The 25164-nt window shown below is 43.2% G+C and overlaps 1 protein-coding gene and 1 long non-coding RNA gene across 4 annotated transcripts in view; one reads left to right on the top strand and one right to left on the bottom strand.

Annotated features, from left to right (window-relative positions):
• Positions 1-5382: 5382 nt before the first annotated feature.
• LOC118006962 lies at positions 5383-20941 on the bottom strand. Its single transcript, XR_004678239.1, has 4 exons — positions 20368-20941; positions 17134-17255; positions 6294-6387; positions 5383-5854 (listed from the first exon to the last, which is right to left on the bottom strand). It is a non-coding gene; the product is annotated as an uncharacterized LOC118006962 (long non-coding RNA).
• A 77-nt stretch (positions 20942-21018) lies between these two features.
• ACAP2 (ArfGAP with coiled-coil, ankyrin repeat and PH domains 2) overlaps positions 21019-25164 on the top strand; it is a 127771-nt gene continuing 123625 nt past the window's right edge. For all 3 annotated transcript variants that reach the window (XM_034999861.1, XM_034999860.1, XM_034999858.1), the window contains exon 1: positions 21019-21302. In XM_034999861.1, the coding sequence (XP_034855752.1) occupies positions 21250-21302 (53 nt within the window). In that variant the 5' untranslated portion in view covers positions 21019-21249. The remainder of the gene's footprint in view (positions 21303-25164) is intronic.

Below are 25164 nucleotides of genomic sequence, written 5' to 3'. Positions count from 1 at the left end.
AAAAATATAAAATAGGGTGAATTTGTGGATATGGAATCACATTACACTATTGAAAACAGATGTTGCCTTTTTATTATGACACAAAGATGCAAAAATTGCATTGCCGTGGTACACGTATTAGTTTTTACTGAGATTGAAATCACTTTCTCTGAAAAGTATCAAATACAACGAAAGCTTGATATGACATGGGTCATTCCTAAGGTACCTCTACTAGCACGAGGTCCTCTGTAGATCTGAAAACATGGGTTATCAACAATCTTGACAAAGTCGGTGCCTTGCTTTATTAGCTAAGCTGACTTTGATTTCTAACTTTCATCCTTATCCATACTGTAACATCTGTATTGAATTTTTAAATTTAACAGGTTCTTAAAGCATTATATAAAGTATGTTGTATAGACACAAGCTATTACAGATTTCGGAAAATCAGAGTGTCTTTCATAGAAGGTATGTATATCTAGAATCTTCTGGTACAAGTGACAAACTAAATTCTTAAGCAGAATAGGAATTTATGGCTCCCATAACTGTCAAGTGCAGAGGTGATCTGACTTTAGACATGGCTGAATTCCCAGCAGGGCTGAGGGCTCTGGTTCCACAGAACCACATTCATGGCTGAATTCCCAGCAGGGCTCTGGTTCCACAGAAGAGCCACCTCTTTGTGGCTCCACCTTTTGGCTCCACCTTTTGGCTCTTCTGTGTTGGCTTCCTTCTCTCCACCTAGTGGTAGATAGATTTGGCTGCTGGTACCTGGTCCACACCATCTGTAGAGGCTTGAGATGTCAGAGAGAGAGCATCTTTCTCCTACGGTTTGGCAAAAACCTCAAGGAGGACTCTGATTTGTCCCAGTCTGGGTCTTGTGCTGTTCATTCTTAGAACAATCACTATGGGTGTACATTGCAGAGAGTGGGTGGGGACAGTGAGGGCAGAGTATAGATGGACGCCTCTGGGCAGACCTGGACCCTATTTCCCTCCTCACCATTATTACATGGACCAAGAAAAATCATGGGAAGAGGGAGGGCTGGTCCCCTAAAGGAGAGAACAATGGGCAGTAAAGCCCTTCAGTGTGTTTATTTACACCCTTTATATTTAAGTCCTTTAATATTATCCAGTACTGGGGCGCCAGTCAGTTAAGCGTCTACCTTCAGCTCAGGTCATGATCTCAGGGTCCTGGGATAGAGCCCCATGTTGGGCTCCCTGCTCAGAGGGGAGTCTGCTTCTCCCTCTCCCTCTGCCTCTGCCCCTCCCCACTGTTCGTGCACTCTCTCTCTCTCTCTCTTTCAAATAAATAAATAAAATCTTTAAAAAATGTATTATCCAGTACTTTGGAGGAGGCTAATTTCATTTATGGCCTGAATTCTATAACAATTTATATATTTAAAAAATATACAATTTTTCTGTTTAAAAGGTTTTTTTCTTTATATGTAAGTTTTTTGTTTAAAAAATAAATTGTAGGGGCACCTGGGTGGCTCAGTTGGCTCAGCGTCTGCCTTCGGCTTGGGTCATGATTCCGGAGCCCCTGGATTGAGCCCCACGTCTTCTGCTTCTCCTTCTGCCTGCTGCTTCCCTTGCTGGTGCTCTCTCTCGCTCTCTCTCTCTCTCTCTCTCAAGTAAAATCTTTAAAAAAAAATTGCAGATTCTTAATTAGAGAACTCTGCATTAGTGAACTCAGGCTGTTGCACAGCTTGGTAGTTAATAGTAATAACGGCTGACATTTACTGAGCACTTGTGTTCTAGAAATTATTCTAAGGGTTATATATGTAATATCTCATTTAACCTTCAACACAACTCTAACATGGTAGGCACTATTATTACTCCTATTTTACAAGTGGAGAAATTGAAGTGCTGAGAAATTAACTTATCCAAGGCTACACACAGTGGTGCTTCCAAGATTCCAACTCAGGCATATCAGAGCCCATGCTCTCAACAGGAGTGCCACCTCCTTTGTCTACTGTTTGTGTTGCTCTTCCCACATTTTTTGAGTCCATTTTCTTCCTCTCATGAGCACGATAAAATGCATGCTTTCTGCCCTCGCCTGCAAGGCTGCATGAGCGGGCCTCTGCCTACCTCTTCAGCATCATCCACCGTTGTCCCTGCTTGCTCCTTGCTGTGCCTCAGATATGAACCCCAAGATCATTCTGACTTCAGGAACTTCACAAATTCTGTTCCTTCCCTCGGCCTGGACTGCCTTTTCCTCAGATTATTGTCTAGCTTGATCTCTCTTTAGTCAAGTCTCTGTCCAATGTTACTTCCTCCCTGGATCACTCACTAAGCCCTGTCCTGTTTTGTTTTTCTTTAGCATTTATCACTTTATAGCATTTATCTACTATTGTCTATTCTGATTTTTATCAGTCTCCCTTTCCGCTAGAATGCAAACTGCACGACGGTGAGGATTTTGTCTGTTTTGTTCATGACCTGTTGCTGGTGTCCACAGCAATGCCAGGCACACATAATGCTCTGTATTTATTAAATGAATAAACTTAGTTTCTCCCAAGAGGCTCTGAAGTAAATAAGGTAGAAAATATATCCTTTTTATAGTCGAGATGGTCTCAGAAAGATGATGTAAATACCTCAAAATAGACTGGCTAATAAGTGGTTGGAACTGAAGTGAGACTCCTCTTAGATCTGGGCAGTTTTCATTGTACCACCACGGTCTGCCTGATGTCATCTGTTTTTCTCCTCTTCGCCTTCAGAGTAGTTACAAAACATTTCTGAAATTATCACCTGTGTCACTCATCGTAGTAACCAAACCACAGCTAAATTGACTATACTTAAGAATTTGTAAGTCAGGGCGCCTGGGTGGCTCAGTTGTTAAGCGTCTGCCTTCGGCTCGGGTCATGATCCCAGGGTCCTGGGATCGAGTCCTGCGTCAGGCTCCCTGCTCGGCGGGAAGCCTGCTTCTCGCTCTCCCACTCCCCCTGCTTGTGTTCCTGTTCTCGCTGTCTCTCTCTGTCATATAAATAAATAAAATCTTTAAAAAAAAAAAAAAGAATTTGTAAGTCAGTTGCGCTAACTTCTGTTGTTTCTTGACATGATTGGTCTATGGCTGTAACCAAAATATTTATAAACCTGTGTTTTTTTTCTCCATCTCCCATTCCACATGTGGTCAGGCTATTTTGATTAATTTGAATTCATATATTAACTCAATGTGGATTTAAATCCTGGCTCTTCTATTTACTTCTGTAAGTCATTTAATCTTCCTGGGCCTCAGTTCCCTCATGTAGTAAATAATGGTAGTAATAGAGGCTGTTCCAATGATTAAATAAGATAAAGCACCTGACACATGGTAATATTTCAATAAGCAGTAATTACGAACTGTATTGCTATGTTCTACACACTCAGTGATGTGAAAATACAACAGTGAACAATCCAGATTTGAACTCTCAGTCTAAAGGGGAGTCTTAGTCTAAAAACGAAACAAACTAATTTAGTTAAATAACTAAATTAAGGGAGATAGTTTAACAAATAACACCAGAGGTTGTGTCTCTGTTAAATACTGTAAGCAGGGGAGAGAGTATCAACCTTGGAAATATCCTTGACTTCTCCTCTCACATCCCACATCCAATACATCAGCAAATCATGTCACCTCTACGTCCACAAGACATCCAGAATTTGACCTCATCTCTCCACTCTTACTGTTAGCACTCTGGCCCAGGACTCCATCGATCTCATCTGTATGACCCTAATGGCTTCCTACCTGGTCTCCCTGTGTCCACCCCGGAGTGATCGTCTTAAAACTGAAGACAGATCATGTCACTTGTTGTAGGCAGAATAATGCCTCCCTCTCCAACAAAAGATGTTCATGTCCTAGTCCCTGGAACCTATAAATATGCTACCAAAGGACTTTGCAGATGTGATTGAGGACCTTGAGATGTGGAGACTATTCTGGATTATTCAGGTGGGCCCAACCTAAATCACATGAATCCTTAGACGTGGCTGTGGTCAGAGGCAGATGTGACCACAGAAAAAGTGGTCACAGAAATGTACATTGCTGGCTCTGAAGATGAAGAGAGTCTCTGGAAGCTAGAAAACGCGAGGAACAGATTCTCCCCCGAAGCCCCCAGAAGACACACAGCTCTGCCCTGCCAACCCCTTGATTTTATCCAGGAGAGACCTGTGTCTAACTCCTGACCTCCAGAACTGTAAGACAATCAATTTGTGTTGTTTTAAGCCATGAAATTTGTGTGATTTTTAGAGCAGGAATAGAAAGCTCACATATTACTCTTCTGCTCAGAGCCTTCTAGTGGATCACACAGGGTAAAAGACAAGTGACCTGCAAGGCCCCGAGCCATCTGGCACCCTACCTCTCTGACTCACTTTCTTCCAGTCTCACTCTGTTCCAGCCACACTGGCCTCCTTACTCTTCTTGAACCCTCCATGCACTCTCTACACTCGAGGCGCTTGCATTGGTGGTTCTCTTTTAATGGACTATTCCTCCCCCCGAAAGCCACATGGCTGTCTCTTTCTTCCTTTGATCTCTGCTGAGAGGTCACCTCCTCAGTGAGCCCTTCCCCTACCCTCCCAATATAAAATAGGCACATGGCCCTTGCCCTGCGCACGCCCTATCCCCTCTACTCTGCTTTATTTTTCTCATTAACACTGTCACCAGCTGACATTCTAGATAGTCATGTATTACCTTCTCCCCTCACCCCCTTTTGGGAACTATGAGCTCATGAGGGCAAGGACTTGGTCACTTTTGCTCCTCTATCTCCTTGCATGGAGTCAGTGTCAGAATGAGGGGGAGAGCAGGGGCGCAGGGAACGGAGTACTGTGGGAACACAGAGGGGACATCTAAGGCCGTGTAAAGGAGTGAGGAAGACCTGAAGGGAAGCTCAGATGCAGGAGGTGACTCATGCTAGGCATAGGGAAGTGCATGTGGGAGGTCACAGCACTGGTCAGGAGGCAGGAGCACACAGGGTGGCATGATGAGGCTTGGAAAGTATTTTAAGCACTGTTCTCTGCCAAGGGGAGCGAGGCCCAGTGGCCAAGAGTGCTGACTCGAACTGGACTGTGGCTCGGGTTCAAATCCTAGCTTGCCTCTGACTAGCGGCGGGTCTTTGTGCTGGTTACTCATCATCATTGTAAGACGGGTCTGATAATAACCCGGCCTTCTAGAGCTACTGTGAGGAACAAATGAGTGAAACGTGTAAAATGTTTAGAAGAGGGCCTGGCATATGGTAAGCGTGTTTGAGTGTTAGCTATTATAATCACTGGCAACCAGGGGCCACTGAAGGGTTTCATGCAAAGGACTGACGTGATAGAACTTACAGTGTAACAGCTTCGCTCTAGCTATGTATGCAGAAACGGAGAGTGAGGAGCAGGGAAAATAATTGTTTTCTGAAAAGGGTTTTACATGAAACATGAGACCTTTTGAACCAAGAGTGGTGATTACACTTAGTTTCAGAAAATTTTACTACATAATTAAAAGTGAGTTAGATGGTTCAGAATGAGATAGCACAAGGAGTTTTTGCTTATGTGTACGGTACTTTTCAAATTACAGGTTGTGACTCTTTAGTGGGTCATAGACCAATTTCGTGGGTCAAAAACAGCTTTACCAAAACAACAATAGAAAGGAAAACAACATAGCATTTGGAAAGGGTAACATTGTATCATGACATTCCCGTTTCAATTACACAGATGTATCTATTAACCTTGTGTATGTTTATGTTACACTCACACTCACTGGTCACCAGGTCAAATGTATTTCTGACCATGTGAGAAACACTGCTGTAAGCTAGCTGTGACATCCTGGGGGCGTTCTTTCCGGAATCTTCACGGTTCTTACGGCTTTGTAAACTTACGACTCTCGATGCTGGAAATCCTCTCTGTTTGGGTGTGTGGCCCAATGTCTCGCTGTGACCTAGAGTGAGACAGAAGAAGCTAAAACCCAACACTCCTTGAGGACAGTCCCAAGGAAGCAGTTGGCAAAGCATAAGCCATAGCAGAACAGCTGCAGGAGGCTGAATCCAGATCCCAAAGTACCTTGTGTTTCCAAGTTAGGGAGTGGGAGGAAGCCCGGGGAGGTGTGAATTGCCTATCTCCATAGTGCCACCCACCTCTGCTGCCTTCCAGAGTCACTTCCACAAGCTGCCGACAGCTCGGTGACGGTACCCCTGCCCACCCTTGGCCCCTGTTAGCTGCCGATTATGGAATCAGCTGAGAACGGGGAAGGTTGGTATGGCCCTCGGAAGACTGGCAGTCCCCACGCGCTGATGGTCACCTCTGTGGAACTTTGCCAGAATTTGCCTGGCAGGTCAGCTGCTCCACGGGTGGAGGGGAGGGTTGACCTAGCGACTTACCCAATGCCGGTGGGCTCTGTACCTTCTGTCAGTGACCGCTTGGCACCGGGACCAGCCCATCCATTAGTTCTGCTCGAAAGAATCTGCTGATTGTCTGGGAGGTAAGAAAGCTGGGAGTCAGGTTGGGTAGTGGCGGCTAGGACCAGGAGAGTTGGACAACTTCTGCTCTTTGAACTTAATTATGCTGTGACCAATCATGTAGAAATCACAGTACATTGAACAGCATTACGCTTTGAGGCATTGAGGCCCCACAGCTGGGGGTGGGGAGTGTTTAACCCCTTGTACTCCTGGACTCTGCCACTTCCTTAACAGTTTATTCCTTGGTCTGGTTCTTCTTTACTAAACTGAAACGTCGTCTTTCCCCTTGTCTTCTCAGAGCACACAAATCTGCTGTTTTGAATGTGTAGTTTGGGATTTATAGCGCTTTGGCAAGCGTTTGTTTTGGTGCAAAAGGCTACTAGTAATGCCAACATTACAACATTTTAGAAATGAATACCTCAACTATTTTCCAATAAAAATAAAATATAAAAATGAATACTTCCCTCTGGTGAAACTAAACCTCTTTTTAAAAGACTTTTTTGAAGTCATAATTGTAATGTAGATCTGTACCATGCTGTGGGACAGTATATTCAAAGGAACTAACAAATAAGTAAAATTTATCCTCTCCCTTCCCAGTCCCCCACTTTTTTTTTTTTTTTTTTTTTTTTAACAAGAAGAAGCCACTTTGTCATTAGGAGAGATGCAGATGCCTGGGTCAGTTGGTTAAGCTACTGCCTTCGGCTCAGGTCATGATCCCAGGGTCCTGGGATCTAGCCCTGCATTGGGTTCCCTGCCCAGCATTTGGGCTCCCAGGAGTCTGCTTCTCACTCTGCCCCTCCTTCTCCCCCTGCTCATATTCTCTCTCTCAAATAAATAAAATCTTAAAAAGAAAAAAAAAGAGAGATGCAGGTATTTGGTGTAGGTAGCTTCTTAGCTTTTCAAATTAATGGACATATTTAGTTCTATTTGTACTGTTGATAAAAATTGAAGAAATGTTTTAAATTTCAACCACAGAAGTCAGTAGCTTGGTTTACCTATCAATACCAATTTTATCACGTGAAAGAAGACAATTTTTTTTCTATTGCCTAATACTTCCCTTAGCATCTCCACCTAGAATCTAGAGGCAGTTAAAGGGAAAAGAAAGATATTCAGAAGAAAAGCAGTTAAGGGTTTATGCTGAAGGTTGTGGGTGGTTTGGCATTTAAGGAGAGAAACAGTGAAGTCCAAGACTTGAGTGCCCCCAACTTCAACAGCAGCAGGGGAGAGACCTACTCTTCACTGCCTACCCCTTTGTACCATGTGCAAATGTTTTAAGTATTTAAATCATAACAATAGCAACAAAACTAAAGTCCCTGAATATTTTAATTTAACCTTCGTTTCCATGTTTGGGAATGCCAAATTTTCTTAAAAATAATACAAGCAAAAAACATAGGGTACGTGTTTTGATGCCCACCCAAAGGAAGTACCAGAATATCCTATGATAATACCACATCCTCACGTAGAAGCACTTTCAAAGTTGCGGATTCAGCATTTGAGAGAGGTTTCAGTGGAAGTGCAAGTTAGTTAGCTAACAGGTAATAGGAATATAAATTAAGCTTGTATAAATTCCTCTTGGAACTCTGGAAAATGTCTTTCTTAACATGCTGGTTTGAATTCTTTCTTTAGCTAACTAGAACCACATTAACAGTATATTTCATTTTTAGCCTTGTCAAAAAAAAAAAAAAAAAGCCTAGGTTTTTGGCATAGCTTTTTACTCTTTTCCCTATAAGGTGTTAATTTTTTTTAAATTTTTTTTTTATTTATTTGAGAGAGAGAGAGAGAGAGAGAGAAACAGCATGAGAGGGGATAGGGTCAGAGGGAGAAGCAGACTCCCCGCTGAGCAGGGAGCCCGATGTGGGACTCGATCCCAGGACTCCGGGATCATGACCTGAGCCGAAGGCAGTCGCTTAACCAACTGAGCCACCCAGGCGCCCAAGGTGTTAATTTTTTTAAACTTTCATTTTAACTGCCTTATTTAATATTTTTTAATTCAAGAACTATGCAGAATATAAATAATTAAAAGAAAGTAAGTAGATACAACTTGAAATTCTTCAGGATCCACTGTTCCTGGAATATTTTTTTCTGATTATAATAGTAATATAAGGGGTGCCTGGCTGGCTCAGTCAGAAGAGCATCTTGATCTCAGGGTTGTGAGTTTGAGCCCAACATTGCATGTAGAGATTACATAAAAATAAAATCTTTAAGGGGCCCCTGAGTGGCCCATTTGGTTGAGCGACCGACTCTTGGTTTTGGCTCAGGTCCTGATCTCAGGGCTTGAGATCAAGCCCCGCCACGACTCTGTGCTCGGTATGGAGTTTGCTTGGGGTTTCTCTCTCCCTCTCCCTCTGCCCTTCCTCCTCACCCCCTAAAAAAAACAAGTTAATAAATCTTTAAAAAAGTAAAATATTTAAAAATATATGTATAACTGTCTACAACAAAAGAAGATACTGCATTAAAAAATGAAGCAAAACCTATAATCATTGCTAGCATTTAATTTATTTCCTTTTTTTCCCCCTAAGAATAACTTACATGGTATTCTACTATACGGATATATTGTGATTTATTCAACCAATGTATTAGTAAAAAACTTAGGATATATCCTTTTTTCCTCTAGGAACAACACTGCAGCAAACATGCATATGTGTATGTGTCCTGTCTTTTTCAGATAAATTGAAAAGATACACCTATTTAGCATTTTGATACATATTTCCAGAATGTCCAGAAAAGGTCTATGCTCCTACTAACAGCTTGCGGGAACCTCTGTCTGCACAGTTTCACTGATATTTACTTAATTTTTCGCTTTATACATGTTTCCTGTTTCCTTTTTTTTTAGATTTTATTTATTTATTTGACAGAGAAAGACACAGCGAGAGAGGGAACACAAGCAGGGGGAGTGGGAGAGGGAGAAGCAGGCTTCCTGCCGAGCAGGGAGTCCGAAGCAGGGCTCAATCCCAGGACCCTGGGATCATGACCTGAGCCAAAGGCAGACTCTTAACGACTGAGCCACCCAGGCGCCCCTCCTGTTTCCTTTTTGAAAGCAGTTTATCTTCTCAGGAGCCTGAGCTCTCAGAACTTGTAGCATCACCAGCCATGCTTCTTTTGAAGAATAGGCATTTCCTCCTGTGTTGTGTGTGGCAGAGGGAAGGCTGTGGGACTGGGATCTGCCTGCCTCCTCCTGCAATAAGGAAAGCCCCAATCTCGAAAATGCACCTAAGTGCTAGTCATTTATTTAATATTAAATAGTAATTGAGCTCCAACTATCTGCCAGGCCCTGTGCCACATGATAGGAATACAGTGGTGAGCAAAACAGACGGTCTCTGCTCTCAGGAAGTTTTATATTCCTAGTGGACCATTTCCTAAGGCATTCTTTTCTATCTTTACCATCTAAGAGGGGAGCAAAAGTATATCTTTCTAACTTGCATGTGTTTGATTTCTGAATCAATAATTTTTTGCCCATTTGTATTTCTTCCACTTTTTAATATGACCATTCTTGGTCTTTTCTTTCTGATTTGTCAGGATTAATTACATTAATCCTTTGCCATGGTGGTAGATACCAGTGCCTTCTTTGTCCTTGCCAACTGGCCCCTGACTTAGTTCAGGTGCTGGATGACCATGGTAAGTGGAACTGGATTAGGTGCCTGGGCTTTTAGGAGAAACAGGAAACAGTGTGCTGAGCCCTGGCTAGGCACTGAATTCCCACGTGATCTCGTAAGTGCACAGATCACTCACTCACTGGGCCTCCGTTTCCTCACCTGTAAAATAAAGGGGCTGGACAGGACAATGTTTTTAGGTTCCTTCTAGCTCAGATAGTCTATAATGTTATGGGTTTAAGAGTATGTTTGCAAACTCAACAATATGTATTGAATGTTAATGCAAGGAACTATGCTAGACAGTGAATACACACAGAATAAGATAAAGGATCCATGGGCTAGTAAGGGGACATAGATGTATAAACAAACAAAGAGTAATCTATTAGGATGGAGTTTTCAGTGCATGAGACAATGAGCTATCTCTCTCTCTATATATATATATTTTAAGGTAGCTATCTTGCACTATTCACAAATATTGAGTCCACATGTGATTAGAGATTTACATGAGAGGAACAAAATTTTTGAAGATCATATAAAAGAATGTCTTCATAATCTCAGGGTATAGAATAATTCCTTCAAATACAAGAAGCACAAATAATAAACAAAAAGATAGATTTGGATACATTAAAAATAATTACTTCTTTTTATTAAAAGTCACCATATAGGGGCACCTGGGTGGCTCAGATGGTTAAGCATCTGCCTTCGGCTCAGGTCATGATCTGGGGGTACTGGGATCGAGTCCCACATTGGGCTCCCTGCTAGGCGGGGAGCCTGCTTCTCCCTCTGCCCCTCTCTCTCTGACTCTCATGAATAAATAAATTAAAAAAATTAAAAAAAATAAAAGTCACCATATAAAAAATAGAGCATCCACAACTGAGAGAAGATAGTTGCAACACATAATTGACAAAAGATATAAAGATGTTCTGCGAGTAAAGAAAAAATAACTCTAATAAAAACTGGGCAAAAGATATGAATAAACATTTCACAGAAGTGGCAACATGACTGACCAATAAGCATTGTAAAAAGATGTTCAAGCTCATTAATAATCAGGGAAACATATATAGGTAAATTAGAAACTCAATGAGATGATTTTTATACCATCAGATTGGGAAGAATTAAAACATTTGACAGCACCAAGTATTAGAGAGGGTAAGAAGTAATGGGAGCTCATGCAGGGTGGGGGTAAGACAAAGTGGTTTAACACTTGGCAATAAGGTATCTCCATCTTATAAAGTTGAGGGTCTGTATACTCCATGGCTCAGCAATTCCACTCCTAGGTATACCCTGGAGATACTCTTATAAACAGATACATATCTGTGTGCATGCACCCCTCGTGTCCCTTCCTCTTGTTATAAGGACACCAGTCATATTGGATTAGGGCCCCGAACTTATGGACAAGAATGCTCACAGCGGCATTGTTTCTGAAAACAACAACTGTAAACAACTTAAATTCACAGGAGAACGGATAAACAAAGTATATTCATACAGCAGTTAAAGTGAATGATTTAGAATGATCTAGAATTATAGATATCAATAGGGGTAAACTTCATAAACATGATTTTTAGCTTTAAAAAAGTACAGGAGAATATATGTAAAGTTAAAAAATTATACAGAAGTAAATAATCTGTTGCTTAGGGATACAAATTAAAGTGGAACAAAAAGTAAGGGAATAACAAATGCAAAATTCGAGATAATTTCCAAGGGGGAGGTAAGGATAGGCAATCAGGGAGGAACTCATAGAGGGGTCCAACAGTGTTGATAATGTTCTATTTCATAAGCTGGGTGGTGGGTACAAGGCATGTATTGTATTATTCTTTATGCTATGTATTTATACATAGCATACATACATGCACACATACATAACATATATATTTGGGAGTGGGGGGGGTAAGTTATTTCTTGCATGAAGGAAGCAGCACGAAGTAGCATATGAAGGGGCCCAGGAATCCGAAACAGCACGGTACACCTGGGGAACTGTAAACAGTTTGTCATTACTTGAGCATAAAGTGTGAGAAGAGGATTGGAGATAAACTCCTTTACATATTTGTAGTGCATCTACTTAGAGCTGGGCACCGTGCCATATATTAGGACACATAAATAACAGGGTCAGTTCCTGCCTGTGAGCTCACTATCTATGGAAGGACAGTATGGTAAGTGTTATGGTGGGAAGTAGACAGCAGTGTATTGGGAGTACAAATAAGATGGTCAAATCCAGAAGGAAGGCTTCCCGGAGAATCTGACATCTGAAGTGGATTTTGAGGGATGAGTATGAGTAGCAATAATCCTGCCTTAGACCTGAGGAAGGCTGGTCTGAATGCAGGGAATTCTGTGTGTTAGTAAGCAAGAGATACTGAAGACCTGAACCAAAGCGGTGGCATTGAGGTTTGGAAGGTGGGCACAGTGTGGTGGTTATGAGAGAGGAAGACTTCCAGGAGAGCCCTCAGAGGCAGACCACAGCCAAATCAAAATGTTAGGAAGCAACTGCTTAGAAACATTAGTGTTTTGGGATCCCTGGGGATGGTAATTGGACAGAAGATGAGTCTTCCTACTAATTAAAAAAAGCAGGAAGGTGGGAAGGGGGCGGAAGTTGGGAAGAGCAGGAGAGAGCTCACTGAACACAGACCCAGCAATGAGAGACTGAGAAGTTGTCATCTGGGCCCTTTTAACCTAAATCTACCTTTTGCCTCAACCCGTGGCTTGTTAGATGTAAAATGTTATATTCTACACGTTGAAAACATTATATATTTCAATTCCTTCTACTATATTTAGTGAGCTCCTACTACATTGTTAGTCTCTGTGCCAGATTCTGGAGTTACAAAATGAACATTAGCATTTATTGAGTTTCATTGAAGGCTGTGCATCAGAATCATTTGTGTGATGGATGCCCAGCACCCTCTCTGGAAAATATGATTTAGTAAGTAAGGCCCATGAATCTACATTAAAAACAAACACAGAAAAACTCTATTGGGGATTCTGTTACATAGCCAGGAGGAAAAACTACTGATGAGTCAGGCATTGTTAGGCACTCTTATGTGTAGCTTATATAATCCTCAAATCACCCGAACATAGAAGTATCATTCTCTGAGCTCATAATCTGTTGGAGAAATACATGCATGTGCACAAGTAATCATGGGATTTGAATAAGGAAAAGATCACTGTGGAGAGAAATACATCCATTTATTCAACCTTTATCAGACACTAAGTGCCAGCCACTTGGGCTTGGTTCTAGAGCTACAAAGATGAAAATAATGTCACTACTCAGAAGCTCCAGGTCTGAAGAGAATATGGGTATAAAACTCTCAAATTATAATACTGAACTCTATTCTAATAGTTACATGGAACAGGTGACAAAAGGAGCACAAAGGAGAAGTCAGGTCACTGTGAGTGGGGAGTACCTGAGATTCTAGTTAAGCCAAGTTTGAAATAATGAATAGGAGCTCCGCAGGCACACAAAGGGAGAAGTCTCATTCGCGCAGAGGAAACATCATGCCCAAGGTGGGGCTGGGAAAGCACCAGACTAAAGCCGTTGACAACAAGAATTCCTTTGTGGATAGATGAACCCATCTGTAACAGACACACTGACAGCAAGGAAGATAGGGAAGGTTGGTAGGTGTTGGATACTAAAGGAACCTTACGTTTAAAACTAAGAAATTTGTTACAGATCTGTGGTTTCCAAATTATATATTTCTCAGTGGAGCTGTAACACCCCTCGGAGTCTACCCGTGAGTCATCTGGGGTGGGGAGTGGAGCAAGGCAGGCAGGGCTCTGCGTCTCCCATCTATTTCAACCAGACCAGCTTCACTATTATCGATTTAATGGTGAGCACGGCTGAAAGACTTTTTCTTTTAAACAAAGGGTTCCGTGATTAAGGAAAGTTTAAAAACCATAGCTTTAGGCAATGATAAACCAGTGAAGAATTAGAAGCACGAGTTTTCAAGGTGAAAAGGGCTGCAAACAGTGTCAAGTGCTAAAGTGATGTCAGGAAAAACAAGTACTGAAAAGTGTCCTTTGGTGTGTCAAATGGAAAGTGGCCTTATTGAAAACAGTTGGTGGGGGTGGGTAGGGAGTGGAAAAGAGAATGCAGTGGCATAGTGGAATGAATAGGAGGAGAAAAAGAGGAGGTTGTGCTCTTAGGAGTCTTAGATGGAAAGCAATGGAGGGAGATTTGGCCATAGCCAAAGGGGTATTTGTCCAATTCACATGTCTCCCTTCTTTGCTAACTGATCCCCTATCCATACATGGATAGCCATGTATGTACATACTGCCCCCTTGCTATAGTTGACTGGCCCTTGATGGGGTACATCATGCAAGCTAGGCCAATACTTCCTCAAGAAATTTATAACTTGGGCCAAGAGAGAAAACCCTTTCAGTCCAATTAGTTGGTTAATCTTGAGAGCTGGGCCTAGAGAATCAGATGAAATGAGCTATAGATGTGCAGAAGAGCAAAGTATGTATGGAAAGAATGGAAGGGAAGGAGCATCCAAGCTTTACAGGTCCTGGTTGCCAATCCTTCTCAAGGTCCATGGAAAGCCTATCATCTGGGCTTAGGGTAAAGCCATTCTACCTAATCATGAATTCTTTATTTTTGCCTTATTCACTAGTCTCTTAAACACACACACACAGATCCTTTTGGATACAGAGGGTGTATGCTTTTGTTTCTTTCTCTTTTCTACAAAGAGAAAAGAAAGGTCACTTGAGAGAAAGGTTGAGCATCCAGAGAAAGAGGTAATTGATAGAGCCATTCTCAGAGGAGAATGGAAGGTATGAGGTCTGGAGCACAAGGAAGAGGTGTACTTTTCTTTGAGATAGATGGGTAAGAAGTAAAGAAGATGGGAATGTGGGTGAGTATGTGGGTCAGGGCTAGGAAGAGTGTTCCTACCCAATGATTCCTATTTTCTTTGGGAAGAGTCAAAATTATCTACAGTTTATGAGAGGGGTGGGCCACAGCTTGGACAGCAAGTTTAGGAACAGCCATTGTGGCCAGTAGGCCAGGGATCTGGCCACAGATAAATAATACAAAGACAGTTGAAAATCCCAAGCATGTCATGTCCAGGTCTTGTATCATCAAATGCAGTGAAGTAGTCTCAGCGTTAAAAGCCTTCACCTCTTGCCTACCCAGCCCCCTTTAAAATGCAAATCAGATCACATCACACTCCCTGGCTTAACATTTTTCCAGTGGCTCCCATTGCTTTAAGATACAAATTGTCTCTAGCACTGCTCAGCAACTAGGAGGGGGAAACCAAAGGAAATGCTTGGATTGATCTAGTGCTGGGTATGTGACACGGTCATGGAAGGGCCTGGGAAGAGGTTTGGGGGGGTTGTTGACGTGGAGAGGAAAGCAAGACAGGTGGATACCAGCAGCCTAGGAGATAAAAAGAATCCTGGGGTGGGGTTGGGAGTGTCAAGTGAATGTATGCGAGTCAGCAGGAGACATTTGAGACTGAGCTTGTGTATGGAATGTACAAGGTTTAAGGACAAGGTTTAAGGTGGGTATATGTAAGGACTGTCTGAAGTGACATTTTTTTTTTTTAAGATTTTATTTATTTATTTGACAGAGAGACATAGTGAGAGCAGGAACACAAGCAGGGGGAGTGGGAGAGGGAGAAGCAGGCTTCCTGCCGAGCAGGGAGCCCGACGTGGGACTCGATCCCAGGACCCTGGGATCGTGACCTGAGATGAAGGCAGACGCTTAACGACTGAGCCACCCAGGCGCCCTAAATGACATATTTTGAGACAAAGAGATAAACTTTCTTCTCTCTATGGATAGCACCACATCCCACCAATCATTCTCTAACTTGAAACCTGGAGTCACCCTAGGAGTTTAGTCTTTTTTTCCTCCCTCACATTTAGTTGATCATCAGATCCTTTTGATTTTGTTGCCTAAACATCAATGGCCTTGGTTGAAAACCTCTCAACTGCTACGTGTTTTGTCTCAGTCCTGATAGCCCCACCCCCTTGACACACTCTCCTTTAAAATTCAAACTGTCTCGCCTCACTCCAGGCTTAAATTCTTCTAATGGCTTCCCATTGCCTTAAAATATGAATTCCTGGGTGGCTCAGTTGGTTAAGCATCTGCCTTTGGCTCAGGTCATGATTCCAGGGTCCTGGGATCAAGTCCCACATTGGGCTCCCTGCTCCTTGGGAAGCCTGCTTCTCCCTCTCCCACTGCTGCTCCCCCTGCTTGTGCGCTCTCTTTCTCTGTCAAATAAATAAATAAAATCTTTAAAAAAATATATATGAATTCCTTACGGTGGCAAAATCCTTTGTATCTGGTTACTGTTAACCTCTGCTTTAGTCACACAGTTCCCTGTGACTAAAGGTCCTTGGGAAAAACTTCCTCACCTTTCCTTGGATCTTACTTTTCTGCAAGATATAAGAACCCTTATTTCCTTCTCCAGGAGAAATGACTGTCAGAGTATGAACAGCCCTCCAAACTCTAGAGGGGAAATACCGTTTATCTCACTTGTAAACCTCAGAGCCTGTCATGTGTCTGGGCAGCATACCTGCTTAATGGATATTGTTAAATGAAGAAAGAATGACTGAATGTTAAAATCACCTTAGCTGGTGGCAGGAGTTGGGGTGGAGGACTATGAGTCAGAGGCCAAACATAAAGGTTTACTAGCTGTGTTTTATGGGACCAGGCCATTAATACTCTCTTTTAGGGAAACTGCCTTGTCTACTAGGCACTTGTCCTATAGCCTCCATCCTGACCCCCATTCCTGTAGGAATGATTAAATTGGGTAATCCGACCCTCCTATTTGCTGGCTGGGGACCTGTGTGACCTGTCATAAAAAGATGAGCTGGGTTAATCTGTTTTCTCCTGGGATCTGGGAATTAGGAAACAGATTAAAGTGATAAGCTCCAGCATAGGTTGAAAGGATACATCAAGAATTGTCAAAAAAAAAAAATCTATAGCAGTTGCAGAGTGGCCCTGAAACTTATTTTTGTGAACTGTGCAATATTTTCTAATAATTTGAAAGTGTTGCCAACATTTGAAAATTGGGGAGGTTTCACATTAAAATCTGGCTGTTTGGCTTCTCTTATAAAATCTGAAGGCCTGATATGGCAAAAACATCCTGGAGCTGAGCAGTACACGGGGCACATGCTTCCCCCCTTCACCTCGGCCACCACCCCCCTATGCTGCTTACACCTGGCCAGCTTCCTTCACTTACGTCATCTGCTTGGGCTCCCGTAGCCATCTGACCACCAGCTTGTTGAAGGAACCAGTAGCAATTCGGCATTATATGCAAGCCAGGCTCACAGGGAAACAGAATCCACACAGAGCAGAGGACACCTGGTGAGAGTTGGGCAGTAGGTGAGAAAGATTGAGGATACAGCTACCAGGAGAGGGAAACCAGTTCCCCCAGGTGTCTGGGTTCTGCGGCTTCCCCGTTTCAGTAGCTGCCCACAGTTACCCTCATCATAACTCCAGGCTCTTGACATAATTTGCAATGCAGTGAGCCAGGCTAAGGTAGGGAGTGAGTGGGAAATTGGTAGAGAACAGCAACGAGGACAGCAAGACAGTGGTGTAGCTAGATGACATTATCTCCTCAAAAGAAATTCTTGTATGAAGGTGGAATGTAAATTGTAAGTTGTCAAGAGTTAGATTCTTGCTGATTATGTATCCTTGGCCAAGGAGGGTCAGGGAAGGCATAGTGAACAACTTCTACTCAAGAGGACGTACAGTTAAAAGTATCCTCAGAGGGCGCCTGGGTGGCTCAGTTGGTTAAGCGACTGCCTTCGGCTCAGGTCATGATCCTGGAGTCCCGGGATCGAGTCCCGCATCGGGCTCCCTGCTCGGCGGGGAGTCTGCTTCTCCCTCTGACTCTCCCCCTCTCATGTGCTCTCTGTCTCTCTCATTCTATCTGTCTCAAATAAATAAATAAAATCTTTAAAAAAAAAAAAAAAAAAACAAACAGGACAATAACTTTGGGCGCCTGGGTGGCTCAGTTGGTTAAGCGACTGCCTTCAGCTCAGGTCATGATCCTGGAGTCCCGGGATCGAGTCCCGCATCGGGCTCCCTGCTTGGCAGGGAGTCTGCTTCTCCCTCTGACCCTCCTCCCTCTCATGCTCTCTGTCTCTCATTCTCTCTGTCTCAAATAAATAAATAAAATCTTTAAAAAAAAAAAAAAGTATCCTCAGAGAGGGGCGTCTCTGTGGCTCAATTGTTTGAGCGTCTGACTCTTGATTTCAGCTCAGGTCATGATCTCAGGGTTGTGAGATTAGGCCCCATGATGGGCTTAGCGCTCAGCTTGGAGTCTGGTTGGGGTTCTCTCTCCCTCTCCCTTTTGCCCCCCCTCCCACATGCGTGCACACGCTCTCTAAATAAATGAATAAAATCTTAAAAAAAAAAAAGTATCCTCAGAGGAAATCAGAAGCATTCTGGGAAGGAAGGTCTATGGGTATACAGGGTTCCAGAGGCTTTCGAGGAAGGGACTGGGAAGTCTGGGGAAAAGACATTTGTGAGATTTAAGGTTTGATTATTTATATCCTTTACCGACTAACTTTCACTGTGTGTTGAAAAGAGAGGTCTGTATTTCAGCAAACTGAGAAGGCTTCCTGAAAGAAGTGGCATTTGAGCTACATCTTTAAAATGAAATGGATGAAAAGGAAATGTTTCTTAGGCAGATAGAACCACACTTATAAAGGCCAAATTCTAAAGGGGAGAGCAGGCAGTTTGCAGTTAAGAGTCTGGTGACATGGGGCCTGTGTTTAGCTTGAGTCACCCAGCAAGTTATTTCTATACCTTGGGGCCTTGGTTTTCATTACTCTAAGTCAAGAATATTATGTTTCTTCTAAGACTCACTATTCCCACCCTAACCCACTTGTAATATTTCTTAATTTAGGACATACCCCACAATTGACAACCCCAGATGCTTGCTTTACAACAGGGCAGAAAAAAAAATTGATAGTGTTATCACTAACTGGATGTACATAAATTTAGCTGTCCGCAGAAAATGTTCATTATTGACAATTAGCTTCGTTGAGTCATTTACATTGATGGTGCTGAATTTTAATGCAGCTGAATTTTAATTTGAATCCCAAAGTGTCAAGTTAGGCCTCTTCCAAAAGGTTACATTGTGTTGAAGCATTGAAACAATAAGTTATTGTATATACAGATTAGTTGTCATGCATCAGGAATACAATTAAATGCAGAAATGGCCAACTCTCTTTCTAAATTTGACACAGAAGTTATAAATCCAGAAGAGGTTGGCTTGACCAACTGAAGTGTCTGGGGATACTGAAGGCTTAACTGTCAATAGTTTCCAGTTATCAAAAGAAGCTGTGTAGATTCCAGGGATATGCAATTCAATTTAAAAAAGAAACCAAGTTACCATATGAGTTCACTCATATGTGGAATTTAAGAAACAAAACAAATAAGCAAAGGGAAAAAATGAGAGAGAGAGAGAGAGATCAAGAAACAGCTTCATAATTATAGAGAACAAACTGATTAAGGGGGGGATGGGTGAAATAGGTGATGGGGATTAAGGAGTGCACTTGTCCTGATGAGCACTGGGTGATGTATGGAAGAGCTGAATCACTATATTGTACACATGAAACCAATATAACACCTGTATGTTAACTAGAATTAAAATAAAAACTTAAAAAAATAAAAAGAAACCAAGTTTATAACCAAAGAAGAAACATATATAATGTTTGTATATTCTTTGAAATGTCTCAAAATTATACTGTTAATTTCTAAAAGGTGCTGAAGAGATCAAGATACAACCACTGGTTATGTAAAACATCCTACCATCATGCTACACTTAGCCAGATGGTCAAAATGGTTATATAAGACTTTAGGCAGTGGAAGTGAGAAGGCTTACATTTAAACTTTTATTATAGCACTTAAGAATAAAGTGGTACAATTATGATAATAGCCAGCATTTACTGAATGGTTACTATGTGGCACTGTCTTGTGTCTTTAGAGTTCTCATTTCAGCTTCAAGGCAACTCTATCAGATCGGTGGTGTTACCTTCATTTTGCAGTAAGAAAAGATAGGAGGAAAATCCAGAAAGTTTGCCTTCAGGCTCTCACTCAGAGCCACTACACTGTTACAGTATGCATTTTGTTGCATTCTATGGATACTCTTATGCCTTTTCGGTTGGGTTACATTTTAATATAATGTATCCTCATTTTTTTTTTTTTTTTTACAATCAATGGCATATTAAAATCAGAAGTATGGTAAATGCTTTGTTGGATCAGGTGATGCATATCTTGCAGGGAGGGCTCTTAGAACAACTTTCAGTGGGCTGGTGTTGCAAATGAGGAGGTGAGCCTGATTTTCAGAACCCTACGGTCTTTGAACTGGTGAAAGCTATTGAGAGGAAAGTAACAGTAAGGAGGAATGTCTTCTGCGGGTTTGAAAGCGTTTCCTCCACACCAAACGCCTTACTTCGCCTACCTGTCGGAATCCTGATCTTTCCAGGCTCGCCCCAAATACCAGCTCCTTCAGGAAGTAGTCTCTTAGTTAAATGGAAGATACACGTGGGAGAGATTTCCAAGTTATTAAGAGATGAAGTCAGTAAAGTGAAAGACGGATTGAATCTTTAAAGCCACCCTTACTCCTCTCCCGACCTCAGTTTCTCTAAACGGAAAGGAATTGGTGGCTTAGCCTATCTCTTCCTTTGATAGTTTCTACTCCCAACCTCTTCAGATTTCTGCCGAAGCTGTAGGAGTCCTCAGACCTGCAGGCGGCGGCTCCTCCGCGTTGGCGGCTCAGCAGGGCGGGGCTGAGAAGCCCGAGAAGAGGCGGGGGCTCCGAGGGAAGCGCGGCGCTCAGCCACGTGACTTCCTTCCCAAGGAGCCTCAGCCGCTGGCCTCCCAGCAACCGGGCGCGTCCCGCCTAACGACTCCTGCGCATCCCGGTTGGTCCTCGGGGACGCTTGTGGCAAGGGGGCACCCACGGTCGCGCTGTTCATTGGCTCGAGCTACCGTCGCTCAGGTGCGTTGCCGGAGCGCCCGCAGGCGGTGCTGCCGGAAGCCCCTCCCATTGGCCGCCGGGTTCGTGGCTGGCTGGCGGAGCCTGTCACTCCCGGGCGGTTTCCCTGTGACCGGCGCTCGGCTGGAGGCGGGAGGAAGAGGGGCCGGACTGGGGCCTGACGAGCCGCCGCTGCCGCCGCCGTCTTCGCGGCTGCTATGACCAGCGGGCGAGGCGCCCTCCGCACCTCCGCGCAGCGCTAGTCGCGGCCGTGCGCCCGCCGTCGCTGTCTGGGTCCCCGGCGCAGCCACTCCCGCGGCTCTCTAGGCTCTTCCAGCGCCGCCTTCGAGGCGAGGCGGAGGCAGGATGAAGATGACGGTGGATTTCGAAGAGTGTCTGAAGGACTCGCCCCGCTTCAGGTAACCGGCGAGGCCGCCGGGCGCCGGTCACCCCGGAGCTGCCTCCCCCGGGGGTGGGGGCGCGAAAGCCGGCCCGCTGAGCGCGCAGAGGGCCCCGCAGTCCGCGTCTTCCGACGAGGCCAGCGACCGTTGTCGCAGCTCCGGACCCGGCGAGGGCACTGCAGCCCCGACCGACCCTTGCTGAGGGCTGAGGCTGGGCCGGGAGGGGGACGTCGCCTCCTCATCTCGCTTCCTCGTCCTCTGCCCGGGGAGCGGCGCCCCGGAGGCCGGGAGCACCCGTCCGCTTCGAGGAACCAGGGTGCAGCCGCGTCCCCGGAGAGTCGTGCCCTTTGCGGGCGCGCGCTCTCGTCCCCCTCCTCTGGCTGCTCCTTGCCCTTTCCTTCCGCTCCGTCTTCGTTTCCACTCCCGCCCCACCCCCTCTTTGAGGAGCTTGCAGGGCACCCTCTTGCAGTTCACTTAGTTCCTCTTTGCGCCTTTCCGCTCCCCTTACCCGGGGAGGAAGGAGTGGGGCGACCTGGGACTGCTGCTGCTTGCGTCCCCTGCCGGGGGGGCGGGCGCTCAGGGAGGCGCTGGCGGTCGCTTTGCCCCCGGAGTCGCGGGTGGGAGTACTTTGACCAACCGCATTCTGTCGACCCTGGTCGGAGACTGCCTGCTTTTCTTTCCACTTGAGCTCTCCCCGCAGTTGAGAGGTGCTGGGCTGAGGGATGAGGACTAGGAGAAACAGTGCATTTCTGTTCTGAGAACGGAAGTAGGAGGGCCCTGAAGATTGCATATATGTTCCTCTTCCAGCAGCGTCGGCCCGGGAGGGCCCCGGATCACAGTCGGATGCTCCCAGTGGATCTGTCACATAAACTGACGTGGTGGCACTCGGATTCACAGGGGCTGGCCTCCCTCCCCTGTGAGAGGCGGCCGTCCTGAGGGTGTCCAGAGTACTTGCCCTTTACTTCGGGCATCTTGGGAAACTCCTGAATTGTTTTTGGAGAATAGTTTTGATAGGTTGTATTTTACGGTGCATGTATAGGGCTGTCCTTAGGCCTTAAAATAAGAGGCCTTACGACTTGCCTTAGATAATGACATTTCTTGGGGCGCCTGGGTGGCTCAGTCGTTAAGCGTCTGCCTTCGGCTCAGGTCATGATCCCGGGATCCTGGGATCAAGCTCCGCATCGGGCTCCCTGCTCAGTGGGAAGCCTGCTTCTCCCTCTCCCACTCCCCCTGCTTGTATTCCCTCTCTCGCTGTGTCTCTCTCTGTCAAATAAATAAATAAAATCTTAAAAAAAAAAAAAAGATAATGACATTTCTTGAAAGCTTTCTCTGAGCATTGGTGTGTATTTGCCTGCTGATCTCTAGGCCAACCCTGAGTTGTAAATTCTTGCATCCTTTTCCTGGGAACTAACTGTTCTCATTCTTATCACTGATTTCCCATTCTCTTTTCACTGAAAAGCAAAGAATTGTAAAACTGAGGAACTCCTAAGAGAAAATTTAAGAACTTTTTTTTTTTTGACTTGCTTTTTTTTGAGGAGGGTGTTAATTTTATTTGGAGCTTAGGGCTGTTGCTTGTAAAAAGCTGCATCTGGTTTGATTGCTCTTGTTGATACTAGTTTTTGAAAGATTTGTGCTCCGTGTGAATTAAAAGGACCCAAAGGGGACACACATGGATTGCCTAGGACAGCTTTGCAGGGTAGAGTCCAGACTGTGTGGCAAATGAAGTAATTTTTAAAGTGTACCTCAGAAAATTCTGCTTTTTGTGAATTTTTATTTATATGACTTGGCTATTTGTTTTTTTAATGAAGTAACAGCATTTTCCCTCTAGAGAATGTGGCTTTATATTCAATTTGTTTCACATTTTAAGTTGGATTTTTTTAAACAAGTTGAGAGAAGTGATATGGAAATACTTGTAGTCACTGGTGTTGTTCACAAACCATGTGATGTCTTTGTTTTTGAAATAAAGGAATCATTGAATATAAAATAAGAGGGAAAGATACTGATTAAGTTATATGGAATATGATAGTGAACTTTGTTAAACTTGAATATAATATCTATTCTATTTTAATTCAGTATTAAAGATTTTTCAAAGAGTTGCTTCCAGTATTCCAATTATTGTTGGCTGCAAATTGGGAAGAGAAATTGATTCAGATAACTCCAATATCTGGTATACATTTTTGGAACTAGATTAGATTTGCAATAGAGGGAAGTATGCCAAGAAATAAAGGTCTCATCCTTTATTTCTCACATTCCTAATTTTTCCAGTCTTTTTATAACCCCATTACTATGTAAGTTTGTATATCATTTGAAAAGAATATTTTAGAATTCTTTTATCCATATGCTTTATGTATAAGAGAAACTTGACTTTTAAGAGTATCTGCATGTTGTGAATGATATATTGAAACTCTCATATTAGAATAGAAAATTTGTGAGGGGTGGGCCTATTAATTGTTTTGTTTCTGGTTTTGCTTTTTAAAAAATCTTTTTTAAAAGATTTTATTTATTTGATGGGGCGCCTGGGTGGCTCAGTTGGTTAAGCTTCTGCCTTCAGCTCAGGTCATGATCTCTGGGTCCTGGGATCAAGCCTGCATCGGCCTCTCTGCTCAGCGGGGAGTCTGCTTCTCCCTCTCATTTTTTCCCTCTGTGCCCTCTCTCTCAAATAAATAAAATCTTAAAAAAAAGATTTTATTTATTTGAGAGAGAGAGAAAATGAGCAGGGGGCGGGGAGGGAGAGGGAGAAGCAGGCTCCCTGCTGAGCAAGGGCCAACCCCTACCCCCCAACTGGGGCTGGATCCCAGGACCCTGAGAACATGACCTGAGCCTAAGGCAGACACTTAACTGACTGAGCCACCCAGGGGCACTGTTTTTGCTTTTTGATAGCAAGGCAGCTGCACTATTATTCCTTGTAGTGTTCTGATCTGTTGTGATGTTTTAAAACTAATTCTTTTATTTTTCCTTTATAAATGAATCTTATGGCATTTAAGTCTAGCATGGGGACATAACTGCCTTGGGTGCTGTAGAATTGTTGCAGAAGGCAGATCTTGCTGAAGAAAAATTTACCAGTGTTCAAGTTCTAAACATTAATTTTCCTGCTAAGTCGGTAAGGAAAATAGGAGGGGGATTGGTTGAAATAGGGAGAGAAGGATGTTGCTATTGCAACATTGTCTTTAGTAATGCGAATAAAGCCTATGGTTACTTTTACATTCCAGTGGACATTTTTTTGTTTCTTTTGTTTTTAGATTGGAAGGCACATTTTGTTGTGTAATTTTGTGTGACTAAAAATTACCTTTTTAGTTTTTAAAAAACTAGTCTAAAGGTCAAAATCTTGTTCATCTAAAAATCTACAAGAAAGTATATGTGTCAAAGCATACTTTTTTTAAATTGGAATTTTCCATTTTGACCAGTATTTGTTTGAAGAAGTTTGAATTTGTTTGGACTCTAAACTGTATATGTAGTTGCTCTTTAGAATTTTATAGAATTAAAAAAAATTGTGCTTTTCCTTTATTTAAACATACTATGGTTCATGCAGGAGTGAATATTAAAAAAAAAAAGTTGAATTTGCACTTTCTGAATTGTGAAACATTTTTGATCTAAGCAATGTTCAAATATAAAAATATTGGCATTACAAGTCTTCAAAACTTTAGTCTTTACCTGATACACATTTATGTTTTATCCTTAACAGTGTTTACTGTGTACCATTCTGAAGGTTTTTCATTTGTAGATTAGCAGGGCAATTAGGAAATACTTTCTGACCAATGAAACCAAAATCACATACCAAAACTTATGGGATGTAGCTAAAGTAGTGCCTAGAGTGATATGTATATCTTCAAACACCTGTGTTAAAATCTTCTCAAATCATGATCAAACCATCTATCTTAAG

The sequence above is a fragment of the Mirounga leonina genome, unplaced genomic scaffold (assembly GCF_011800145.1).
Source record: "Mirounga leonina isolate KUSES-001 unplaced genomic scaffold, KU_Mleo_1.0 Mir_115, whole genome shotgun sequence".
Classification (NCBI taxonomy): Eukaryota; Metazoa; Chordata; class Mammalia; order Carnivora; family Phocidae; genus Mirounga; species Mirounga leonina.
The sequence above is the reverse complement of the archived record's forward strand: the minus strand, read 5'-3'. Positions and strand labels throughout refer to the sequence as shown.